Source organism: Mytilus galloprovincialis, chromosome 4, assembly GCF_965363235.1.
Source record: "Mytilus galloprovincialis chromosome 4, xbMytGall1.hap1.1, whole genome shotgun sequence".
Classification (NCBI taxonomy): Eukaryota; Metazoa; Mollusca; class Bivalvia; order Mytilida; family Mytilidae; genus Mytilus; species Mytilus galloprovincialis.
In genome coordinates, this window is record NC_134841.1 from 11,430,983 (window position 1) to 11,452,472 (window position 21,490).

The 21,490-nt window shown below is 32.7% G+C and overlaps 1 protein-coding gene across 1 annotated transcript; it reads left to right on the plus strand.

Annotated features, from left to right (window-relative positions):
- Nucleotides 1-1,651: 1,651 nt before the first annotated feature.
- On the plus strand, nt 1,652-16,430 carry LOC143071345 (uncharacterized). The gene is made up of 9 exons (XM_076245594.1): nt 1,652-2,015; nt 3,054-3,183; nt 5,576-5,676; nt 6,316-6,476; nt 6,952-7,078; nt 10,079-10,254; nt 11,572-11,767; nt 12,098-12,211; nt 12,694-16,430. The coding sequence occupies exons 1-9, from the start codon at nt 1,865-1,867 to the stop codon at nt 14,490-14,492; spliced, it is 2,955 nt and encodes a 984-aa protein (XP_076101709.1). The 5' UTR covers nt 1,652-1,864; the 3' UTR covers nt 14,493-16,430.
- The last annotated feature ends 5,060 nt before the right edge of the window (nt 16,431-21,490 follow it).

The following is a 21,490-nucleotide window of genomic DNA, read 5'->3' on the forward strand; positions in this document are numbered from 1 at the left end:
GGACTCTATGCTTAAATAGATGAAAAATTCTCTCTGATCAGCTTCACATTTCCCATTTTAGGACAACTTTACAGCGTGTAATATACGGTTTTTTTTTCTTATTTAGTGACTCTTTATAAGAATCAGGCAGTTTCAAAAAAAAATCAAAACATGACAAAAAAAACCCAACCACTGACCCGACCCAACCATCCTTTTTTGAAGTTAGTTAATACCCTGATCCTGAGATGGGAATGGTATGACTTTCTTTTATGTATGTCTGTTAAATGGAGAAATCTCGCTGATTTCCAGAAAAGGACAAGGTATTTGTGAAAAAAGTAAAATCACAAAAATACTAAATTCCGAGGAAAATTCAAAACGGAAAGTCCCTTAATCAAACGGCAAAATCAAATGATAAAACCAACCAAACGAATGGACAACAACTGTCATATTCCTGATTTGTGATTCGATATCTAATATACTTACATTTTTAAGCCGTTGTTTTATTTCATTTAAAAAGTTAAGACGAATATTTGAAAATGTATGGCCCTGAAGAAGAAAATGAATTTCATCCTCAACCTCAGTACCACACAATTCACAGATATGTTCTGATACTGTCAGATTTTGTACCTTCCTCTCTCAATGTCCAAATCGTGAGCACTGATACGGAATTTTGTTAAGTTATGTCTATAAGTAAAAATTTTCCTGCAAAAGATAATTTTCGAAGCAAAACGTGCTTTTAAAAAGTCTAAAAGTTCTAAGCTTGTACCCATAGTGTTTATTGCATCTTAAATCATTATTTAGATCAGTTTGCCATATTAAATCCTTTTTTTTTAAGTTTAACCTTGTCTTTAAATTAAGTGCATAATTTTTATTGATGCTAAAGAACTTGAGTTTGAGTTTGAATACTTGTATACCAGCCTCTTTTTTCTGCTCATCATGAAGAGACATAATTTGAGAGGTTGAAAGCCTCTTTTAATAATAAATCATTTGGTTTTTTTTAAACCATAGGCGGATCCAGGTGGGCATTCGTGGGGAAAATTTGGTTGACTGTATAGGGAATTACTGAAGCATGACTGGTACATCCCACCTTAGGTCAGTCAGCGGGCCCCCTTACCGGAAAAGTTCTGGATCCGCCACTGTAAACTGTTATTTTACTGTACAGAATATGCAGAATTTGTTTCATTATATTCATATATTACCAGTTATTCTTCAGTTAAAATAGAAGTGGATTCAAAGGAATCATAGAGCTTTTATAAAATCTAAAATATTTAATATTAAACATTACTAATTTAGGCTTTTAAAATCTAAAATATTGAATTTTCCTTTTTTGTGTTACTTTGTCCATTTTAGTTTACTCTTAAGTTTCCTTTTAAGATATATGTCTGATAATTAACTAACTTAATTTTTTAAAGTTTATCAAATTATATATTTGCCGCGGATCTTACATAAACGGGCTACTGAGTAAGTATCCACGTGTAATCCGGTATAGATGAAGCAACAACCGCCGTACTTTTCGGAATGTTTCGCGTGTTTTCATTAAACTGACAAAATTATTTTTATTTTTACCGTATATATTTATCCTTTTTACAGATTTGTTTATATTTATGTAAAAAAATCAATATACCCACTTAGATTTAAAATATAATTCAACATCAAATTAAAAAAAATAAAAACCCGAGACAACGTGAGGTCCCAAAATGGCTGCCAAACATTGAAATGTGGTCGCCTATATTTCCTGCAAAATATGACCTGTTTTAACATTTGTTTACTTAATGCATCTAAAAAAACAAGCAAAAAATAACCTTATTGTCGTCTGAAATTGCCACAGCTTCATTTGAAGCAGAAAATCTAGGTTGTAGAGACACTTTGCAAATTTTAGGCCAACATGGCGTCCGTGAACGTTGAAAATATTGAGCGTAAACTACAGGGTGTTTCAAATACACAAGACAGCATACAGAGTCTCTCATTATGGGCTATTCACCACAAAACAGATGCAAAACATATCGTGGAGATGTGGTTGAAGGTTGTCAAGAAAGGTACGGGGCAATAAACTGGTTTAAAATGATCAATAATTACAACATCAGAAAAGTAATCAACTTATTTTGATTCATACATGTATACATGTATTTCGCTTGAGGGTTTGATTGGAAATTATAATTCCTCCAAACAGGGCCACACAGTCTAACAGAAGTATATCCGTATGTTTTTTATTTGAAATTCTTAATTTTAACTAGCTTTTTATAGCTATAGGTTTCCTATCCATGATGTCTTCACTGTAGTAGTACATGGCTAGGCTCAACCTTTTCTAGGGGGTGGGCTGGAGCATGCCCCCATAAACTTTTAAATTAAATAAACAATTTTTTGTCCGGCCTTCGACTTTTGTCGAAAAAGCAAGACATAGCAAATCCTACCATAGGTGGATCCAGGGGGAGGGGGGGCCCGGGCCCCCTTTCGTGGGAAAAATTTGGTTAATTATATAGGGAATCACTGAAGCATGACTGGAGCGGGGCCACCCCTCCCCCCCCCCCCTTAGGAAAAGTTCTGGATCCGCCACTGCCTACATTCTGGCGTCGTCGGCGGTGTTCACAAATATTCACTCTGTGGTTAAAGTTTTTGGAAATTTTAATAACTTTCTTAACCTATCCTGGATTTCTACCAAACTTTGACAGAAGCTTGTTTATGATCATAAGACATTTAAGATAGTATCCAGAAGTAAGTTTTGTTAAAAAAAAAAATCTGTGTGTTATTTCTGTAAAGTATCAAAATGAGTATAAAGGTATGCACTTGAAGCATACAAAAATGAAATCATTTTTAGACATCACACTTACTATTGTCTTCAGTTTTTTTTCAGTTTGACATGAGACCTTCCTACTTTCATAGCTATATATATATATATAGTCTCCGTATTAAATAAGACATGTACAGGAACTATACATATTCAACAAACAAATGTTTTTAAAGATTTTACAGTTGAACATACCAAAGCTTAAGGTCAACAATGTCTACTCTTAAGTCTGTATTATACAAAGTTATATATATATGAAAATGAACCATCAAATTTATTATTTTTTCAGCCAAAACAAAGCAGAAACTGGCATTATTTAATCTTTGTAATGACATTGTCCAGAATGGAAAACGCAAGAAGGCTTCAATATACATTGAGGTTTATAAGGATGTTTTGAGAGATGCTATTGTGCTAGTCAAGTAAGTTGTATTCAAGGGGGGATAAATTAATTTTAAGTTCCTTTTTCATGCCTTTACAAAGATGTTAATAAGAAAATGTTGAATGACTGCCAACAACTATGCACCAAAGTTCAAATGAAGTGGATGTAAATAACGAGCTGTTTATCTAAATTACAATAGGTTGCTTCATTACTTATCTATATGACCTTGTGAAGTTTTCTGAAAGTTAGATAAATTTATAGCAGATCTTACTGAATAACAGACTACTGTATTTTCTGTAAATGAAAGATGAGTTAACTCCCTTCTAAAGATGGTGGTAAAAATATTAATGCTGTACATGTACATGTCTACAACGCTAACAATGATAAACATCAAATCTCCTGTATACCAACTATTAAAAAAGATTTAAACACTTTCAACTATTTGGAAAATGTCAATCACAAAATGATTTACAGAAGAAACAGAAAAAAAGAAACTATTACTGTGCTTATCCAGTGACCTTTGGGGTATCACATCAGCAAAGACCAAAACAGTTTACCAAATTGCAGTCAGATTTCTACTCCAACTAACTGATCAACTGGTAAAATATTTTAGCAGATTGCTCAAGTGAAATGTTGTTAGTATGAAGTGAGTGCTGTAAAATAAAAAGTTATACTTACCATCCAGATCCAGTCAGATGTTACCTTTGTCAATCATTTCTAACACAAATAATATCTTACTATAGTATGAGTCACTGAATAAAATGGTCTAATTTTAACATGGAAACTTCTATCATAAATAAATATTATAAATGAATAGTTCAAAACATTGTTTTGTAGGTGTATATTCTATAGCTTTGTCTTATAAGATGAAGTTATTGTGCAATTGTGATTCGAATAACATTTTGTATACAAATTACTGATCTGCTGGCAATAAAGGGAAATAATTTACATTACAAATAATCAGCAAAATTTTGTTCTGTCTGACAAATATCAAATTTCCCCATTTAATTTGTTGTAACATTATTTCTGTTATTATTTAACTTTTATCCTCTGTTCTAAAACGAACAATGAAACTTATTTAATGATGAAAGACGATTAACAGCTGTTTTGCAAAATGTTGAATTGTTCAAAGTATAAAGGATTGTCTACCAAGGAGTACAAGATATCTTATAAGCAGTATTTTGCAAAACCTTTCTAATTTGTGTTTTACATGCCCTTCAATTTCATACTAATTTTGCATTTCATTTTTTTTATGAATCTTTTGTAGGCAAAATCATAAGCCTCGTATCATTGATTAAATTTTATGTGTACATTTGAACTCAATATAAATTATTTCCCTTTAATGACAGCAGATCAGTAATTTGCATAGAAAATGTTATTCGAATCACAATTGCACAATAACTTCATCTTAGAAGACAAAGCTATAGAATATACACCTACAAAACAATGTTTTGAACTATTCATTTATAATATTTATTTATGATAGAAGTTTCCATGTTAAAATTAGACCATTTTATTCAGTGACTCATACTATAGTAAGATATTATTTGTGTTAGAAATGATTGACAAAGGTAACAACTGACTGGATCTGGATGGTAGGTATAACTTTTTTATTTTGCAGCACTCACTTCAAACTAACAACATTTCACTTGAGCAATCTGCTAAAATATTTTACTAGTTGATCAGTTAGTTGGAGTAGAAATCTGACTGCAATTTGGTAAACTGGTTTGGTCTTTGCAAATGTGATACCCCAAAGGTCACTGGATAAGCACTGTAAGAATAACACACGACACCTTGGCCTATAACAAATGGAGAAAGGTCAGTCCACAATACACTATGCAGAAAACTATTAAAACAAAACTACTAAAAGCAGGGGTGACTGCCAGTATACCAGGAGGTTTTAGGAGATCCTTCTCCACTTGTTATATCCGTTTTGTAACACTGTAGGAATTCTTTGACACATCATGGGAAGGAGATTAATCAGTTGGATTAATATGATCTAGAGGAATATTCCAGAAAAATTGGAAACTAAATGTCATGCCTTAAGCTGATTATCATGCATTGCCTTTGACTAGGTAGACAAATTAGGGAAAGATCTTTCTCTATTTGGGTTTTAGCTATGTATATTTTATGGTTTATAGTAAATTGATTTGCTGTATTTAGTGAGCTTGTTTCAATTTGTGCAATCACATTTATGCATTTAAAAATTTGTAAATTATCAACATGATCAATAGAAAATAAAAATTGTTTGCTTGAAAGATTGCTGATTTTGAAAGAAATGGGTAACTCTTTCAATTACTTAAAGACACCTTGAAGCATGCCCAAAAGTTCTATATAAAATTTGAAATTAAAAAATTTTTTTTTACTACATTTTTAAAAAAAAATTAAAAAAAATTATGTAACCAATTCATATTCACTGTCATGTTTTATAGAGAGGAATCAATTGCTAAAAATGTAACAAGGATATTGAAGATATGGAGAGAAAGACATATTTTTCCTAAAGACTTTTTAGCAGAGATTACAGAACTTTATGGTTTGTATTGTATAAAACTTGTTTTAAACAGAAATCTGCTGAATTGTACTGTATAAATTCTGACAGTTAAAGAATCTTAGTAGTCAATACTTCACACATACATTGACTTACAGGAATGGAAGATGTTGGGGGAAACATCAATGAGATACTGTTAATTAAAAAAAAAAACAAATGTGTGTGCATTTATTATTGTAATTGTTGTAATTATGAACTTAAATTTGATGTTATTGTAATTTCAGGAAATGATGCTCACAAAAATGATGCTGTCACTATTTAAATGTGTTATTTAGTTTTTATGAAACCGATCATGTCATATAAAAATGTTTTTTTTTCAGTAACCCAAAGACACAAAAAATCAACAAGAGACATGTGAACGTACAGTCTTATATTAAAAGATACTTGTCTCAACAATGTGTCAAGCTCAAAGTTAACCTTTATTTAAACAAGAAGTAAACAAATTTTACAGAGATAATAAAAGATCTGCCATAGACACTAAATTCCCTTAAAGAAAATATTTTTGGGATCTTTTGAATAAACTTAGCATTAAGAAGATTTTTAAAAAAGTCTAAAATTTTATGTTTCAAAGTTTAAAATTATGTGAGAATTGCAAAATTGATGGATATTCTCATTTCAATTCAGAATCAAAAGAAAGTTCTACACACAGTACTCCTACACCTGTGGCTAATCATAGTTCTTCTAGTACTCCCACAGTAACAGCAACCCAACAGCCGGTAGCTGTTCCTAAACCTGTTGCTACATACCCAGTCAATATAGATCCACAGCTTATAGCAGAATTTAAGGTGAGTACTAAAAAAACAACAATGATGAAGAAAGAACTGTTTAACCTTAACAGAAAAAATGGTCTCCAAATAATCTGAAAAGAATGATGCACAATTTATTTACCTGAAAATGTATTCATGACAATTTCAATACAGAAACTTGCCGTCCCTCCTGTTTAAAGTTTTTGACACATTGAATTACACATGTGATGTGGACTTATACTACAAAATACATGCCATATTAGGGTTGCAATTTATTCATAAGTATTTTGTGGATCTATTGTTCTGAAATTGCACCCCATTTACTCAAAAAATGAAAGACAAAAAAAAAATTGTACTTGCCTTTTTTTAATTGCTGTGCTTTAAGATATAGAACTAGTTTAACTTCCGGTAATATGACAATTTTTAAAAAATAAATCATGTTATTTAACACATTATGCTAGCTTCTGTTGTCATGAATAAAGATATTAATTTCATAATTGTTGACTTATTACAGCCCCAGAGTCTAATAGATAAGATTAACAACTACAAGAGATTTGAAGCTGAGGTAGAACTGAAAAGAAAACAATTGTCTAACATGAAACTGGATGCCTCAAGTACAGAAGCAATCAAACAATTAAAAGGTGATGATTTAGACTGACAACTGTAATTTCTGCCATTGATGGAACTTATTATATAACACTCAGCAAGGTGGCTAAAATTATTTCTTTAAAGGGGCACTAGCTGTCAAAATCATGGTCCCGATTGGACTCAAATTCTTATATTTTATTTATAACAATGTTAAACATTTATCCAAACTATCAAAAGTCTAAAGTAAACAATTTACAGAGCATAGGGTTGATAATATGTAGTTTTGTTTTGTGTGTATTTTAGTTCAGACACCATCTAATTAACTATCGAGTTGACCTCAGATGACCTTAAAAGTGATGTAAACATAAATATAGATATAAATAGATTAAGCCAGCTCGTGCAATTGGATTTTTATAGATCTGTTTTAATTTTATTTTATAGATTAATGATATATGTTTCTCATCATTTTTACCTGTATAAGAAAAAAAATTGTGGATCGAATCAGTCATCAAACATTTTATCTTTGTTTCACTTTCAATGTTGACATTCTTTTCCTTTGAATAACAAGTACACATACAATGCATGCATTGTCCATCTCTATTTAAGGGGTTGAATTGAAGTTCACATGAATACGAAATTAATGAGGCTGAATTATTCACTTGCAAGTGAATAATTCATTATCAATGTTATTTAGCTTAATTTGACAAAATTGAACCATTTTGGCTGGTAAAAGTGATTATTATTTCACTATTTTACTTTCATTATTGATTGAACAAAAACAAATCATACTTTAGATTTTTTATATATCTCGTAGCTAGTACCCCTTTAAGTTTGATAAACCACATATTGATTAGATTTGTCTTGTATAAACTTCCTGTATATCCTTTTGAACATTGACATGTTTTACAAATATGCAACATGAAATTAGAGAACACAATATACTCAAGCAGCATAGAAAATGTTAAAAAAAAAGATTATTTTTTGGATGAAAGAGAGTTAAGAATAATTTTGATTTTTATAAATCTAAAATTTACCTATTAAGAAAAAAAAATAATGTATTGTAAGTTAGGGAGATAATTGGTTTCTCCAGCATGTTTATCTATTTTTTTCTAAAATCCTATAACCGGACAAGACAACAATTGGTGGATGGTTTTTGAATATTTCGAAAATATCAAAACACCGAAAACACTCTAAAAAAAAATTTTTTTTTCATCACTCATACATTAGGCCACACCAATTTGATTAATAGTTCTTTGGATTTTCCCGCTCCTGTTTTGGAGAAATTGACTTTTCAATAAAAAAAAAATAATTACCGCTTCCGCTAATTTTTGGGCTACATGCCGCTCCATAATTAGTTTATCCTTGACATTTTTTTTCTCGTAGACGTTTTTCTTGTGCATATATCGCTCCAGTCAAATCAAAATCAAAAGATCAAAATAAATCGATTTGTTAATAAAAGGTCAAAAATCGGGATGCCAACATGAAGTTGTGTCAGATCATTGCATAGGACAAGTAGTTATTCAACACACAGTTATTTGAAATTGATTTTGTTTTACCCATTAAGACTTGTTTTAGAAGACAAAATAAAAAAAGTCTTTCGTTAGACGACCACAATCACGACAGTACTCGTTAGAAACTATTGTTATTCCCGATCATTGTTTCAACAGACATATTCCGAGACTAATCTGACGTACAACCACGGCTGTTTAGCCAGACATGATATGGTGCTGTCCAACGGCCCCAGCTTGTCAGGCAAAACAGTCGTTGGACGTCGGAGTAATCTCGGACTACAACAGACATAGATAGAGCTATCTGTCTTGGATGAAATTGATATTAAATTCACAGATTTAAAAAAAAAATGGCATAAAAGTCTTATTTTCAAATTGATAAAAACCCATATATCCCCTTGTTAGTCTATTGACATGCACTCCGAACTCTTATGTAATGGACAATTTAAGAGTTCCAATATTCGAGACCAAAGTGGTGGTGGCCTGCAAATAATAATAATGCATGTATTATTGGTGCAATCACTTCCAGTTTGAGATACATTTAGGTTTCAGGGACAAAAGGAAAATGTATTTTGCCAAATCAGAATAATGCATGTGAATGTTGTTTAAGGAGATAATGTATTTTAAGGGACTGAGATCAACATACATAGCAATATAAGTTGGTGTTGAAATATTCACCTCACTCATTATGTTGATCCTTTTATAGATAAATAGTTCCAACTAGATGCCAAGCAGCCAATAAACAATCACTTCTATATATGAAAACAACTGTATCAAAGATTTTTAATATTTTTTAGGGCATTTTTTGGAATATATGCACATATTTTAATTGTATTCCCTACAATATACTTACCTATTAAACTAACATAAGTCCTCTAGTTAAACTTTATCCGCTTTTCCTCCTTATTATATACATATGTGTGAATTTAGATAAAAATTCACACAGTTAAAGCTTATTTGATGAAAATAATCAAAATTATACTAAACCAAAGTAAACCAGAAAGTTGGGTATGGTAAAGTCTGTACTACAGGCACAAATACGTCAAATTATATGCATAAGAGCACGTTTCTCCTTCTTTTTCTTTGAAGTTACCCAGTTTTAACATGTACACAAATTTCTAAATTGCACAATTTAAAAAAAAATTATACCACTCGCTCCACTTGTATAGCACCTGCCTCGACAAAACTCATTTTCAAGAATTTTTTACAATAAAAAAAATTTCGCTCGCCTGCCCCATATTTTTTCCAAAGAACTATAAATCAAATTGGTGTGGCCTTAGTTAGGCTGTGCATTTATCTAAAAAGTCAATAAATACTTTAATATAAATATTGGAAATGTTTTGAATGTAACTGTTCTACAGCAGAGCTGTATACAGATAACCCATCAAGATTCTGATCATACACATTACACTATTGAAATGTCTTTGGTTATCTCTTTCCCCTTGGAAAGAAAAATGTATAAGAAAGAATGGAAATAGTATACATTTGTTTATTTGTCAGATATTTAGTCATCTGAAAATAATTCTAACTTTAAATTACTTATAGACAAGGCTCATGGTAACCAGTTTTCTAAGCAGTTTGAAGAATCATGCAACAAGTTAGAAGACTATGTCTCCAGTGCCAATAAAGACCTCCTAGAGAAAGCAGCACTTATAGAGATGTTAGAAACTAGTCAATTGTTTTATGAAGAGCAGTATAAAGAAGCTAAAATTGTGGCTAATGTAAGTAACTTGAGGATATTTATTATACCCCCACTTAAAAAAGTGGGATATACTGTTTTACCTCAGTCTGTCTGTACTTCCATCGCTAATGTAAGTAACTTGAGGATATTTATTATACCCCAGCTTTAAAAAAGTGGGATATACTGTTTTACCTCAGTCTGTCTGTACTTCCATCGCTAATGTAAGTAACTTGAGGATATTTATTATACCCCAGCTTTAAAAATGGGGGATATACTGTTTTACCTCAGTCTGTCTGTACTTCCATCCACCAGTAAGTCCATCCAATGAATATTTTCGTGGCATCTTTCTCAGGAACTACACCATTAGGATTTCTGAAATTTTGATTTCAGGGTTTATATAAGTCAGCTATACTGTGTGATGAGTTTTGAGACTCATCACCCAACAATTTATTGTTTACTGAAATGTTTGGATGGGTGTATTATCAGCGAGCTTCTGCTCGCAGTTAGAAACTCACAGTTTCACTTGTTAATGTAAGTTTTGTCTGTTGAAAAACCACCTTTGTTGTATTCTGATAAATGTTCTGTCCATGGAAACACTTTTTAGTGCCCTTTTAAGTTTTATTGACTTATCCAATATTCTAATAATTGAAGATGCAGACCAAGAGTGCAGTTACTGAGTGTTTATAGTCCCCAGGGAATACCTTGAAGAGGGAAATAGAAAAACCAAGCATCTGTCCGTCCAGTCTTGTTAGCTCTCTCACTAGTACAGTTTTTGCCAGCTTTGATAAAACTTATATCATTTCATATTATTCAGCAATGTCTTGGATGAAATTGATTACAGAGGCGATCAATTATTTTGTATAGAGTTATGCCCACTTGGAAACATTAATTCTATGGAAAATTGCATCCTTATTCTTAACAGATTTTTATGAAACTTATATCCCATAAAAATATATTAAAAGAAATTATTTCCAAGAAAGTTAATGCATAGTGGCAAGGCATATATTGCTGAAAATTCATTATTAAGGGCTGTTCTATTAAACATTCGTTCCCAAACAGGGAAGGCACTGTGAAATCTTGTCAAAGGATAGGTTTCAGATACTTTTTGTTCAGTAAAAATATATTGAAAGGGAATATTTAAATTTTCATCTATAGGTAATTTCAAAGGCCCTTAGAACTATTCATGTTTTAATTGAACAACCTTAATATAGCATACTGGTACTCGTCACTGTAATCATGATAACCTGTAGTAATTTTATTCTTCTTATCAAGGTTATTACGTAGAAGAGGAACATGTAATATATGTAACATCCTGATCAAAACAAGATTCTACAACTAAATATATTTTACATTACAGGCATACAAAAATTTTGGAACAAGAATAAACAATTTAAGAAAGAGATTAGAAGATTTAGTCAAGTCCTTGCCAAGTCCTGTACCTTCACCATCTAGAGACGCTCCCTCCCCAGGGAATACACCGCCTGAGGATACCCTTGATAATATTGAATCAGTAGATATGGATCTGGACGATGAAGCATCTAACAGCATTATACGTAAGTTTTATTAATTACATCCCACCTAAAATTTTATACAGGATTTGCAGTGTTTGTTGGGTGTCACAGAATTTAAAGTAGAAAAGTTCAATATTTCAGTTAGTTACATTTTGTGCCAATTTTACAATTACCAAGTATAAGTCCTTATGCACTTTTGGTAAACAGTTGTTCCCCTTTGAAGCATTGCACATTTGCAATACAATTTCTATTTAGAGAAGTATACTAATAACTGTTATAAAAGTTCCGTTCATATTAAAGTTATGAATTAATTTTAAATGTGAATAAAGTGTAGAAGAGTTGTTTGTGATGTTTCTTTTTGTTTTTCTACAGCTAAGACAATAACAGAAACTGCCTCTGTTGTATTAGAAGATGCTGACGAGAGTTATGATCCTGCAGCTGATCCATACCTACCAACACAGCCACAATTCACACAACCATTTACTGGTATGTTGTATACTCATTTGAGTAGTAATGTATATATTGAAAAAAATTATATTCCAGACCTTTGGACTACTTAAATTTCTATTTCTAAAAATTGAAGATATAATTGCTTTCCCCTTCAATTAAATCCAAGAAAAAACACTTTAAAAATATGTTGACCAACTATATGAGGCATTTTCATGAACTTAGAATTTCATTTACATTTTTACTGTACAAAAAAAAAGGACATTGTTAATATTGGCTTATTAAGGAATACATTTTACATTGAATAGAAAGATGCACATCCATGACATGACACTGGTAAACATAACATTCTCTGTAGGTCCAAGCCTTTGTTGGTTGTATATTTTAAGCTGTGCTGGCTTAATATTTTCAAACATATCACTTTCAAAGAAACTTTTGGAATCCTTACAGAAGCATGTGCTAAATTGAATTTATTACATGTAATTCAAGCACCTAGTATTCAAATATTTTTATCTTTACAGCCGATACAGATACTTTACAGAATATATCTTCAATGATGACATCACAGCATAGTGTAGCTCCAAGCCAGGGATCCACTTACAACGGACATGATCCGAGAAAATCTACTAATGGAGTAGAAATTCCCGTCTATAATCCTCCTCCAAAAGCTAGTGCTATAAAGGTTTTATCTAAACAGTCGAAAGAAGAAGGAGAAGGGACGCCTGTGAAAGATGAAGGCAGTTCTACTCCTGTAATGGATGAAAAACAGGACTCTCCTCCGCCAGCTAAACAACATCAAAATCCTATTGACTTTCTCACACAGATCTTGGCAAATACAGCCAAAACAACAGCAAGTGGGTCAAATTTCCTGGCAAGTTTGTCATTATTAACGAACACTGTCAAGACACAATTTCAACATAAAAAGGAAGATACTACAACTATGAACAATCAACCAATCATGTCAGAACAATCTGCAGGGTCATGGGCAGAATGGAAAGCTCAGAATACAACACAACAGCCGCCGCCAGGAGCTATTCCACCAATTTTACCACCTCCGATGTTCCCACAGATGGTTCAACCTCCTATGTCACAACCTCCTCCATTGAGTCGCTCCCAACCTCCTATGGTCAACTCCCAGATCCCAATATCATCTCAAAGTCATGTCCCTTCATCACCTCCTATATTGTCAACTGCAAACCCTCGACCCCAGTTGCAGCATCCTTATGGTCCAGTGTCAACCCCATATGGAAATCCGGTTAATTCCAACCCTGGCGGACCTCCTGAACCCTGGAGACCTCCTACTCTTGCCCCACTACAAAGACCCCCATTTCCTTCTTTTGCTGGACAACCGCCAGTGCGAATGGGAGCTGGAGACCACATGTTGTCACCCCCTCCTTGGAGACCACCTCCCCCAAATTCTCAGGGCCCTGTGAGGCCACCATTGCAACCACATGATGGACATGAAGTGTGGGGAGAATTTCAACATCAACGGCATAACACAAATCTACAGTCGCCACCACCTCAGATGGTGTCTCCTCCAGTTCAACCGAAAAGCATTTTAAGAAACCGGGCTTCTAGTTTGAGGGAAATTTCTTTGGTAGAAAATGACAATATGGCAATTAATCCAGAGCCTCCTTCAGAACCTCCAAGTCCAATTGAAGGTCGAAATAAATTTATGAAGCCAGGTTCTGACTCAGGTGGTCAAGTGGCTGATGACCACAGAGAATTTTTAGAGAAACTAAAGCGAAAGACAGCGGGAGGACCAAACCTTGTTTCACCGCCAGTCATTGATGAGGTACAAAATAACAATAAACCCAAGATGTTTGCTACAAATAGATCAAGACCTAATTTAACAACTATAACTCCCGTAGACTTTGATGAACCAGATCATAATCACTTAAATGAGAATGAAAATGGCGCAGAAGAGGAAGTAAACAATGATTCATTAAATGCAATTAGTGGTTATACTGATCAGGAGGAGGAGTATGATCCAGAGGAAGGAATGGAAGAGGTTATTGAGGAAGCATATGATGGGGAGGCTAATGAATATGAACAGCAGCCTGAAGAAGCTGAACAGTATGAGGAAGTGCCGTATCATCCTCCTCCTCAAGACTTTAGGCCGCCATTTCACAGACATCCTCGGCCACCTCCTCCTCATCATGAACCTTTCTTTCATCCACGATTTCCTCCTAGGTTTGAACGTCCGTATGGAAGGGAGCCTAATTTTCCTGATTTTAGAGACCCCTATGGTGGTCCTCCTCCAAAGAGGCCATATCATGATAATTATCGTCCCTTCAGACGACCTTTCAATAGGTATTAATGTTATTGTTATATTTTGTTGCTTGTTAACTAAATACACTTGGAAAGATGAAAAGCACCCAACACCACATTTTCTTTGGAATATTAAAAGGAACCATGTATTTTGCTCAATTATGAATATACTAATGTCATTAAATCAGACTTACAAAGGAAAGTAAAAAAGAAAAGCAAAGCAAAGCAAAAGATTCTTTTTTGAATTTTGATTAAGTCAAATAATTTTTGTTTGTTCTGGTGTTTTATACTTCTACCTACATTTAATTTTTATTTTTTTGTTATTTTTTAATCATCAGAGATCATAAAGTCTAGGAGGTCCAACAGAATGCTTTCCATCTTTCTGATTTGTAATTTGTTAGTAAATTGTTGAGAGATGGTATGTAATTCATGTTAGTGGTGTGTAAGATATGTTTATAAATAAAATTTCTTGTTTTTCTTGTATGTAGAAAGTTTTTCTATTCTCTAAAATATTATTTTTAATCAAAAAACTTCCTATAAAAATGTGCATGCATTAGCCCACTTAATTTTGAAAATTCGATTCTGGTCCATTTGACAATAATTGGATGTGAAAGAAAAGGTTAGTTTTTTCTTATCTGTTAAATTTATGTTAAAAAATAGATTCAACTACAAATGTACAATCACGAACAAAGGAAGGTAACTCCAACTCAAATTTTTAATTTGCCTGGAAAATACAAATAAAAATTCTTCTATTACAAACATGTTAACAAAACAAAATATTGCTATAAATAACAGATGTAAAGAACATAGAGTGTCAAATGCATTTTGTTGCACATTTGTTTCTGATAATAGGATTTAAATTTATGTATGTGGTATAATGTTTTGTAAAATCAGAAATCTGTGCAATGTTTTTATCAATTTAAAAGGGAGGGGGTCTGTAAATAAATGTGAATGCTTGAAATTGACTTTAAATAGACATTCCCATTTAATTTCTCCTGTTAGTTTTTAGACATATACAGGAAACATTTTATTGAACTTGCTTTATAGGGTTTTTTGTTTTTTTACAATTTACAATATTAAAGGCATGCATTAAATTCTTAATTTACAGTATTGAAATATAGATCTCAATTTATTTCATAAAAAGATTGTAGAAAATAATACAACTGCACTTTGATTTTTTTTCTTGTAATTCTTTTACTGTCTAGAACAAGTCATCAAAATACTTTATTTATGAAGACAAATGAAATATCTTGTGCTTCAGATTTCAACAAATCTGAATAAGGACTGGTCTAGAAATAATTATATAAGCATTTCAGAAGGCACTTAATAGTAAGTGATTAGCGGGTGGATATATTTTCTTGAAGAAATCTTTTGAAATGTATATAGAGTTTTATATGGTAATTGGTTGGAATTTGTTAAAAGTGCCTCTTGACTCACATGCAATAACAGCTCAAAAGTTTAAATTGGGGGAAAATATTTAGAAAAAGGAGGCTTTTATTTTTGTGTTGCTAGGTTGTTTCATCTTTTTGTTTATTGAGTTCCACAATCCATGTGGAGAATAATTTTGTTGTAATATATTTTTTGCGAAACCTGAAGCACATGTTATTTGATTTCAAAATGGTGTAAAATTGCCTAATTAAACTTGCAGTTTGTGAATTACATAGGTTACATTGTATATTATATACATGTATGTGGTGAATTCTGTTTGTAATCATGAAAAAGTGTGTAATATACACATTGTATCATTGTATGTATGTATAAGAGAATCATTTTGTATATTTCCCATCGTTTGATAGTGCTTTTAAATCATGTATGATAATATGTCATTGTCATCTTACTTGAAACTTATCATGTTGTCATGTAAAACTTTGTTCTTCAACAGCAGGATAAACAGTTTCAACATAAAATTTTTACAAGGTCAAATATTTCTGTTTTAGGACTTACCTTGTTTAATTACTATATTAAGAGTAAAAACATATACATTTAAGGTTCCTGTCATTTTTACTATGACTAAAAGTTTTTGATTGGCTTGTTGTCTTTAGACAGGATGTAATTTTATCTCACAATAACAAAAATTGACCTGTCTAAGTGAAATATTGTCGTACAAAGATTTTCGCCACATCTCTATGATATGAAATTGAAGATGCTGGACTTGCAAGGTCCTCATGCTTGTCGGATAGTTGTCACTTGACCTAAACCTCCTTTATTTTACCAGTTATCAAGGTAGATACTATAAGCAATAGGTCTACTATCATTGACTATATTTGATGTATGTAATGATTATAAAATTTATATGTCAAATTGGCAGGTGTCAAATGACCTTCACCGCATTTTCATTGTTCAGTGGATAATGATTAGTTATTATGGTTGTGGTCTATTTCTCAGATAAAAAAATAGGTTTATTAAATTTGATATGTATTAAACTTTGTAGGGTGTTCATGTATGGCAGGGTTCTCATAATTTTGACCTCATTTGCATGGTGCATTTTTCAAATGATAAGTTTTCATTTTTTTTGGCAGTTAAGATATTATATGAAAAAGGTTACCTATAGTTGGTATATAGATTTTAAGATGTACATATCAGTCTGGCAGGGTTAATTATTAACTGAATATGACCTTTACCTCATTGTCAAGGTTCATTGGTCAATGTTTAGAGTATATGGATTGGACTGTTTCACAGGTACTAGTAAACATTTTACACCTCACTTTAGCTCTGGTTTTACTGCCTGTTTAAAGAAAACCTTGTGATAACCATATTTCTGTTCATTGAACAGTTATGAAAAGATTGATTGAATGATTGCTGGAACTTCAGTACAGTGGCAAATATGTCAATAAAATAATTAGTATGAGAACCATTCAACTATACAGATAGAAGGCTCTGAAAAGTTGGCTGATGGAGAGAAAATGCAAGTTATTTTGGTTACAAGTTGTTAGCATGGATATGTTTGTAGTTCGCCCTGATGAACCCCTACAAAAAGTTGTTGCTTGAAAACATGAGATACCAAGCGGTCATTCAGATAAGTCTAATAAAAATTATACCATGGTAAAAAAAAAAATAGTGACAAACAGACAATCAACCATTACAAAATATCACATAAAAAACTAAAGCATGAGCAATACAAACCCCCACCGAAAACATGGGGCTCAGGAAGGTGAAGCACATGAGGTACTGGTCGTGTTCCTCGAGCAAGTTAACTTGTAGCTGGAAATGAGTAGCTTTCATTAAAGTTACAATCTAGAAAATAAGGAAGCTTTTATTTCAAACGATAGAAGAGCTGGGTTACAGCATATTGTAGACCAGAACCTTTAGTTTGATTAGATTGGATCTGATACTCTATGTCATCCTCAAAGATGCCTAAAAGTCTTAAATATTTCGCTTGAACCCTTGAAATGATTTATAGCAACAACCAAGAAATTGATTGCAATCTGTATGTAGGTAAGAAATTTCAGCATGTCTACTTCAGTATTAAGCAAGTGATTTTATTTATTAGCTATGAATAATAGATTCAACTACATTTGTTGCAATCTTACCATGTGTCATGGTTGACTGGACAAATATGGGGCAAGTTACTTAGATATTCTTATTCAATATGGAAATTATTGTGAACGGTTTATATGTCGATCTATTGAGGTTCATCTGCACTTTCGTCTTTGGGGTTTTTGTCTCGCCTGTGACTTCTGTTGCAGAAAACAAGACAAAAGGTAGATCGGGATATTGATTCGACGACTGAAGCGGCATTACATAGTAACTTTTAAGCTGAATGTTTCCGAAGGTAGATGACCTGGATGCTTTGTATACAGATGCCTTATATTCTGAAGTTTTAATCTGTCATGTCCTTTTTCATTGACCTAATTTTAAAGGTTCACATAACTACTTAAGGAAGGAGGTTAAAAGTTTTTGTCATGTTAGCTTCTCCCTTGTGAATACCCAAGTAATATGATTACTATATTTGGTATGATCATACCTTGTCAGGTCCTCATGACTGTCAGACAGTTTTCACTTGACCTTGACATCATTTCGTGTATATATATTGGTAAACAAGGTTGTTTTCGTGGTCAAGTCCCTATCTCAGTTACTATGAGCAATAGATCTACTAAAATTTTATGTAGGTGTTCATGTCCATCTGTCAGTTGAAATCTGACCCTGGCTTCATTTCCATGGTTCATTGAACTATATTTGGAAAATATTTTATTTCTCGGATATTTTAAACAATAGCTAGGTGAATTATATTTGATATATGGAACGATTCCTCGGTTTCTATGGTCTTGTATGGCATAGTTTATATGACCCTGACCTCATTTTCATGGTTCATTGGTCAATGATAAGGTTTTGACATTTTGGCGTTTATCAGATACTTGAGCGAAAGGTTAACTTATAGTTGGTGTATGGAATGCTTGTAAAATGTCTGGCTGGCAGGGTTCATATGACTTGGAACTAATTTTCCGGGTTCTTTGGTCAGTGTTTAGATTTAGAGATTCGCTCGAATACTTAAAAAAGGGCCACAATGTTTAACGATTTTCATGTTACATGTTTGTCTGGCTAGGTTTTATTATATGACAGTGACCTCGTTTTCGTGGTTCATTGGTTAGTGGGAAGTTTGATCTGTTTGTCAATTACTACTAGAAGCGGTAAGACTAGTCATTATTTGATGGGCCTTTTTGATGAATGTATTTATGGAATGATTGTTAGGTGTGCATGTCTGTCTGGCATGGTTCCTCAGACCTCATTTTCATAGAACATTGAAACAGTTCAATTTATATGATGCTTGTATAAAAACTTTCCTTTTCCTGACATTCAACATGAAATCAATGATATGAATAACAGGCGAGACATTGCTGTCTGGCAGGGTTCATTCACATTAGCCTCCTTATCATGGTTCAGTGACCATGAACGTTTATATTAAGTTTTCGTAATAACAAACGAAAACTATTTACAACTATATATTGGTCAATTATAGATGTGTAAAATAGAGCAACTGTATTGATTACAAATTCGTCTTCTTCGGTTTATCATTAGTTTTTTTATACGAATGCTTTTGGGATCGTAAAATAGTATCATGTCGTCGTCGTCCGAAGATCCGTTGATTTCTGGACAATAACTTTAATTGAAGTGAATGGTTTTCCATGAAATTTTTAAAGAAGGTTCAATACCACAAAAGGAAAGTTGGGGATGATGTCCAAACCGTTTAGGAATTGGGGTCCCAAACTGACGAGCATTTTTCAAGTTTCAGGATAATAACTTGTGTATAAATATTTTGATAGCTCTGAAATTGTACCACAATGTTTGATACCACACGTAGAAAGTTTGGATTCATTTTAGGGGTTATGGGGCCAACAGTTTGGTAAAGAAGGGGCCAAAAACAAGCATTTTTCTAATTTCCACACAATAACTTGTGTGCAAGTGTATGGATCTCTCTGGCATTGTACCACAAGGTTCCATATAACAAAAGCGAAGGTTGGGATTGAGTTTGGGGTTAATTGCCCCAAGCATGTAGGAATTAAGGGCAAAAACCAGCATTTTTCTAGTTTCCAGAAAATAACTTGTTTAAGTAAGTGTATGGTTCTCTCTGAAATTGTACTACAAGGTGCCATACTACAAACGCAAGGCTGGGATTGAATTTTGGGGTTATTGCTCCAAAGGCGTTTCAAAAAGTGTGGGTGTGTGTGTGTGTGGGGGGGGGTCCCAATTTTTAAAAGGGATTCATATTTTTTTTCAAAATTTTCGAAGTTCTGAAAAGTTTCAACGGAAGCAATCTTCAATTGCACAGTATAGCGCAATAGATTTGAAAAAATGTTTGACCACATTTATTTTGTATCAGAAAACTGAATTATGTCAAAAATTGAATCACAATCCAAATTCAGACGGTAGCAAGCTTGAATAATTTATATTGTGTCCAAATTTGCCCCAACTGTTCAGGGTTCAACCTCTGCGATCGTATCAGGCTGTGCTCAGCGAAGCATTTTATTCTAACACGAAGTTGAAAAGTCGAGGCATAGCAATTTTATCGTGGATTCAACAACTCAGTTCATTTTGGTGGTTATAACACATCTTCTAGGAATTTTAATATTATTTGGTCAACTTCTTCAAGAGAGATCACCAGGAACAAACATTTTTTTTTTGTATTCTTATTTTTCGCCTTTTCCGACAACTTTGTTTTGTAGACTACTAGTTACACACAGTTAGTTAATTTGTAAATAAAATAGACAAATAGACATATATTATGATAGCAGAATGTTTACTTAAAAGTAAATCATAACACAAACAAAAAGCTCAAGAAAGCGAAGTGTCATACAATTTGAATAAACTTGTAAAGAAAAGTTTAAAGGGAAAGAATCTGAAGAACATATCTCGGATAACTATATAGGCATGGTTTTTGTTTTTGCAGTTTACTATTTACATCAGTTCAATTTTTGACGTCCATCTCTCCGCCCGTCTGAAATTTATATTTCTAACCACATGCATAAGTACTGGTCAGATTAGGTACACCCTTTGAAGCTTTCTCCATTATGGCATTTGACGTTTGGTGAACATCATCACATGGTGTAAATCAAAAGTATTTGATTTTTTTTAAATTCCTGAACTATTCGATTCGTCGATATTGATCAAACCCATACTGAAATCCGTATGTTACGATGCATTCAGCTTGTCAAGTGCCAATATTGGAAAGAAAGAAAATTAAATGGGGAGTGTGTCCTTCGGACACATTTGATGTCCCTGATTGCATACAACGTTATAAAGGGACAAAACTCGAGAACGATAAGAGTGACTTTACCTATATTCATTGTTATCATATACTTAGACTAAATAACATATGAATGATAATAGCATTAAATTAATGTAAATTCCATATTTTTCGAATTGGTGCTTAGCGGGCTGATATGAAAAGTTTATCACATGTTTCGATTGTTATCACATGCCTTTCCGTAACGTTATCACATGGCATTCCGGTGATACTCGGCAAATTCCGGAAAATACACCTCAATGCTACGTTTTCAGTGAAAAACATTTATACGAAATAGTGTACAAAACAATTATTTAGATACTGAA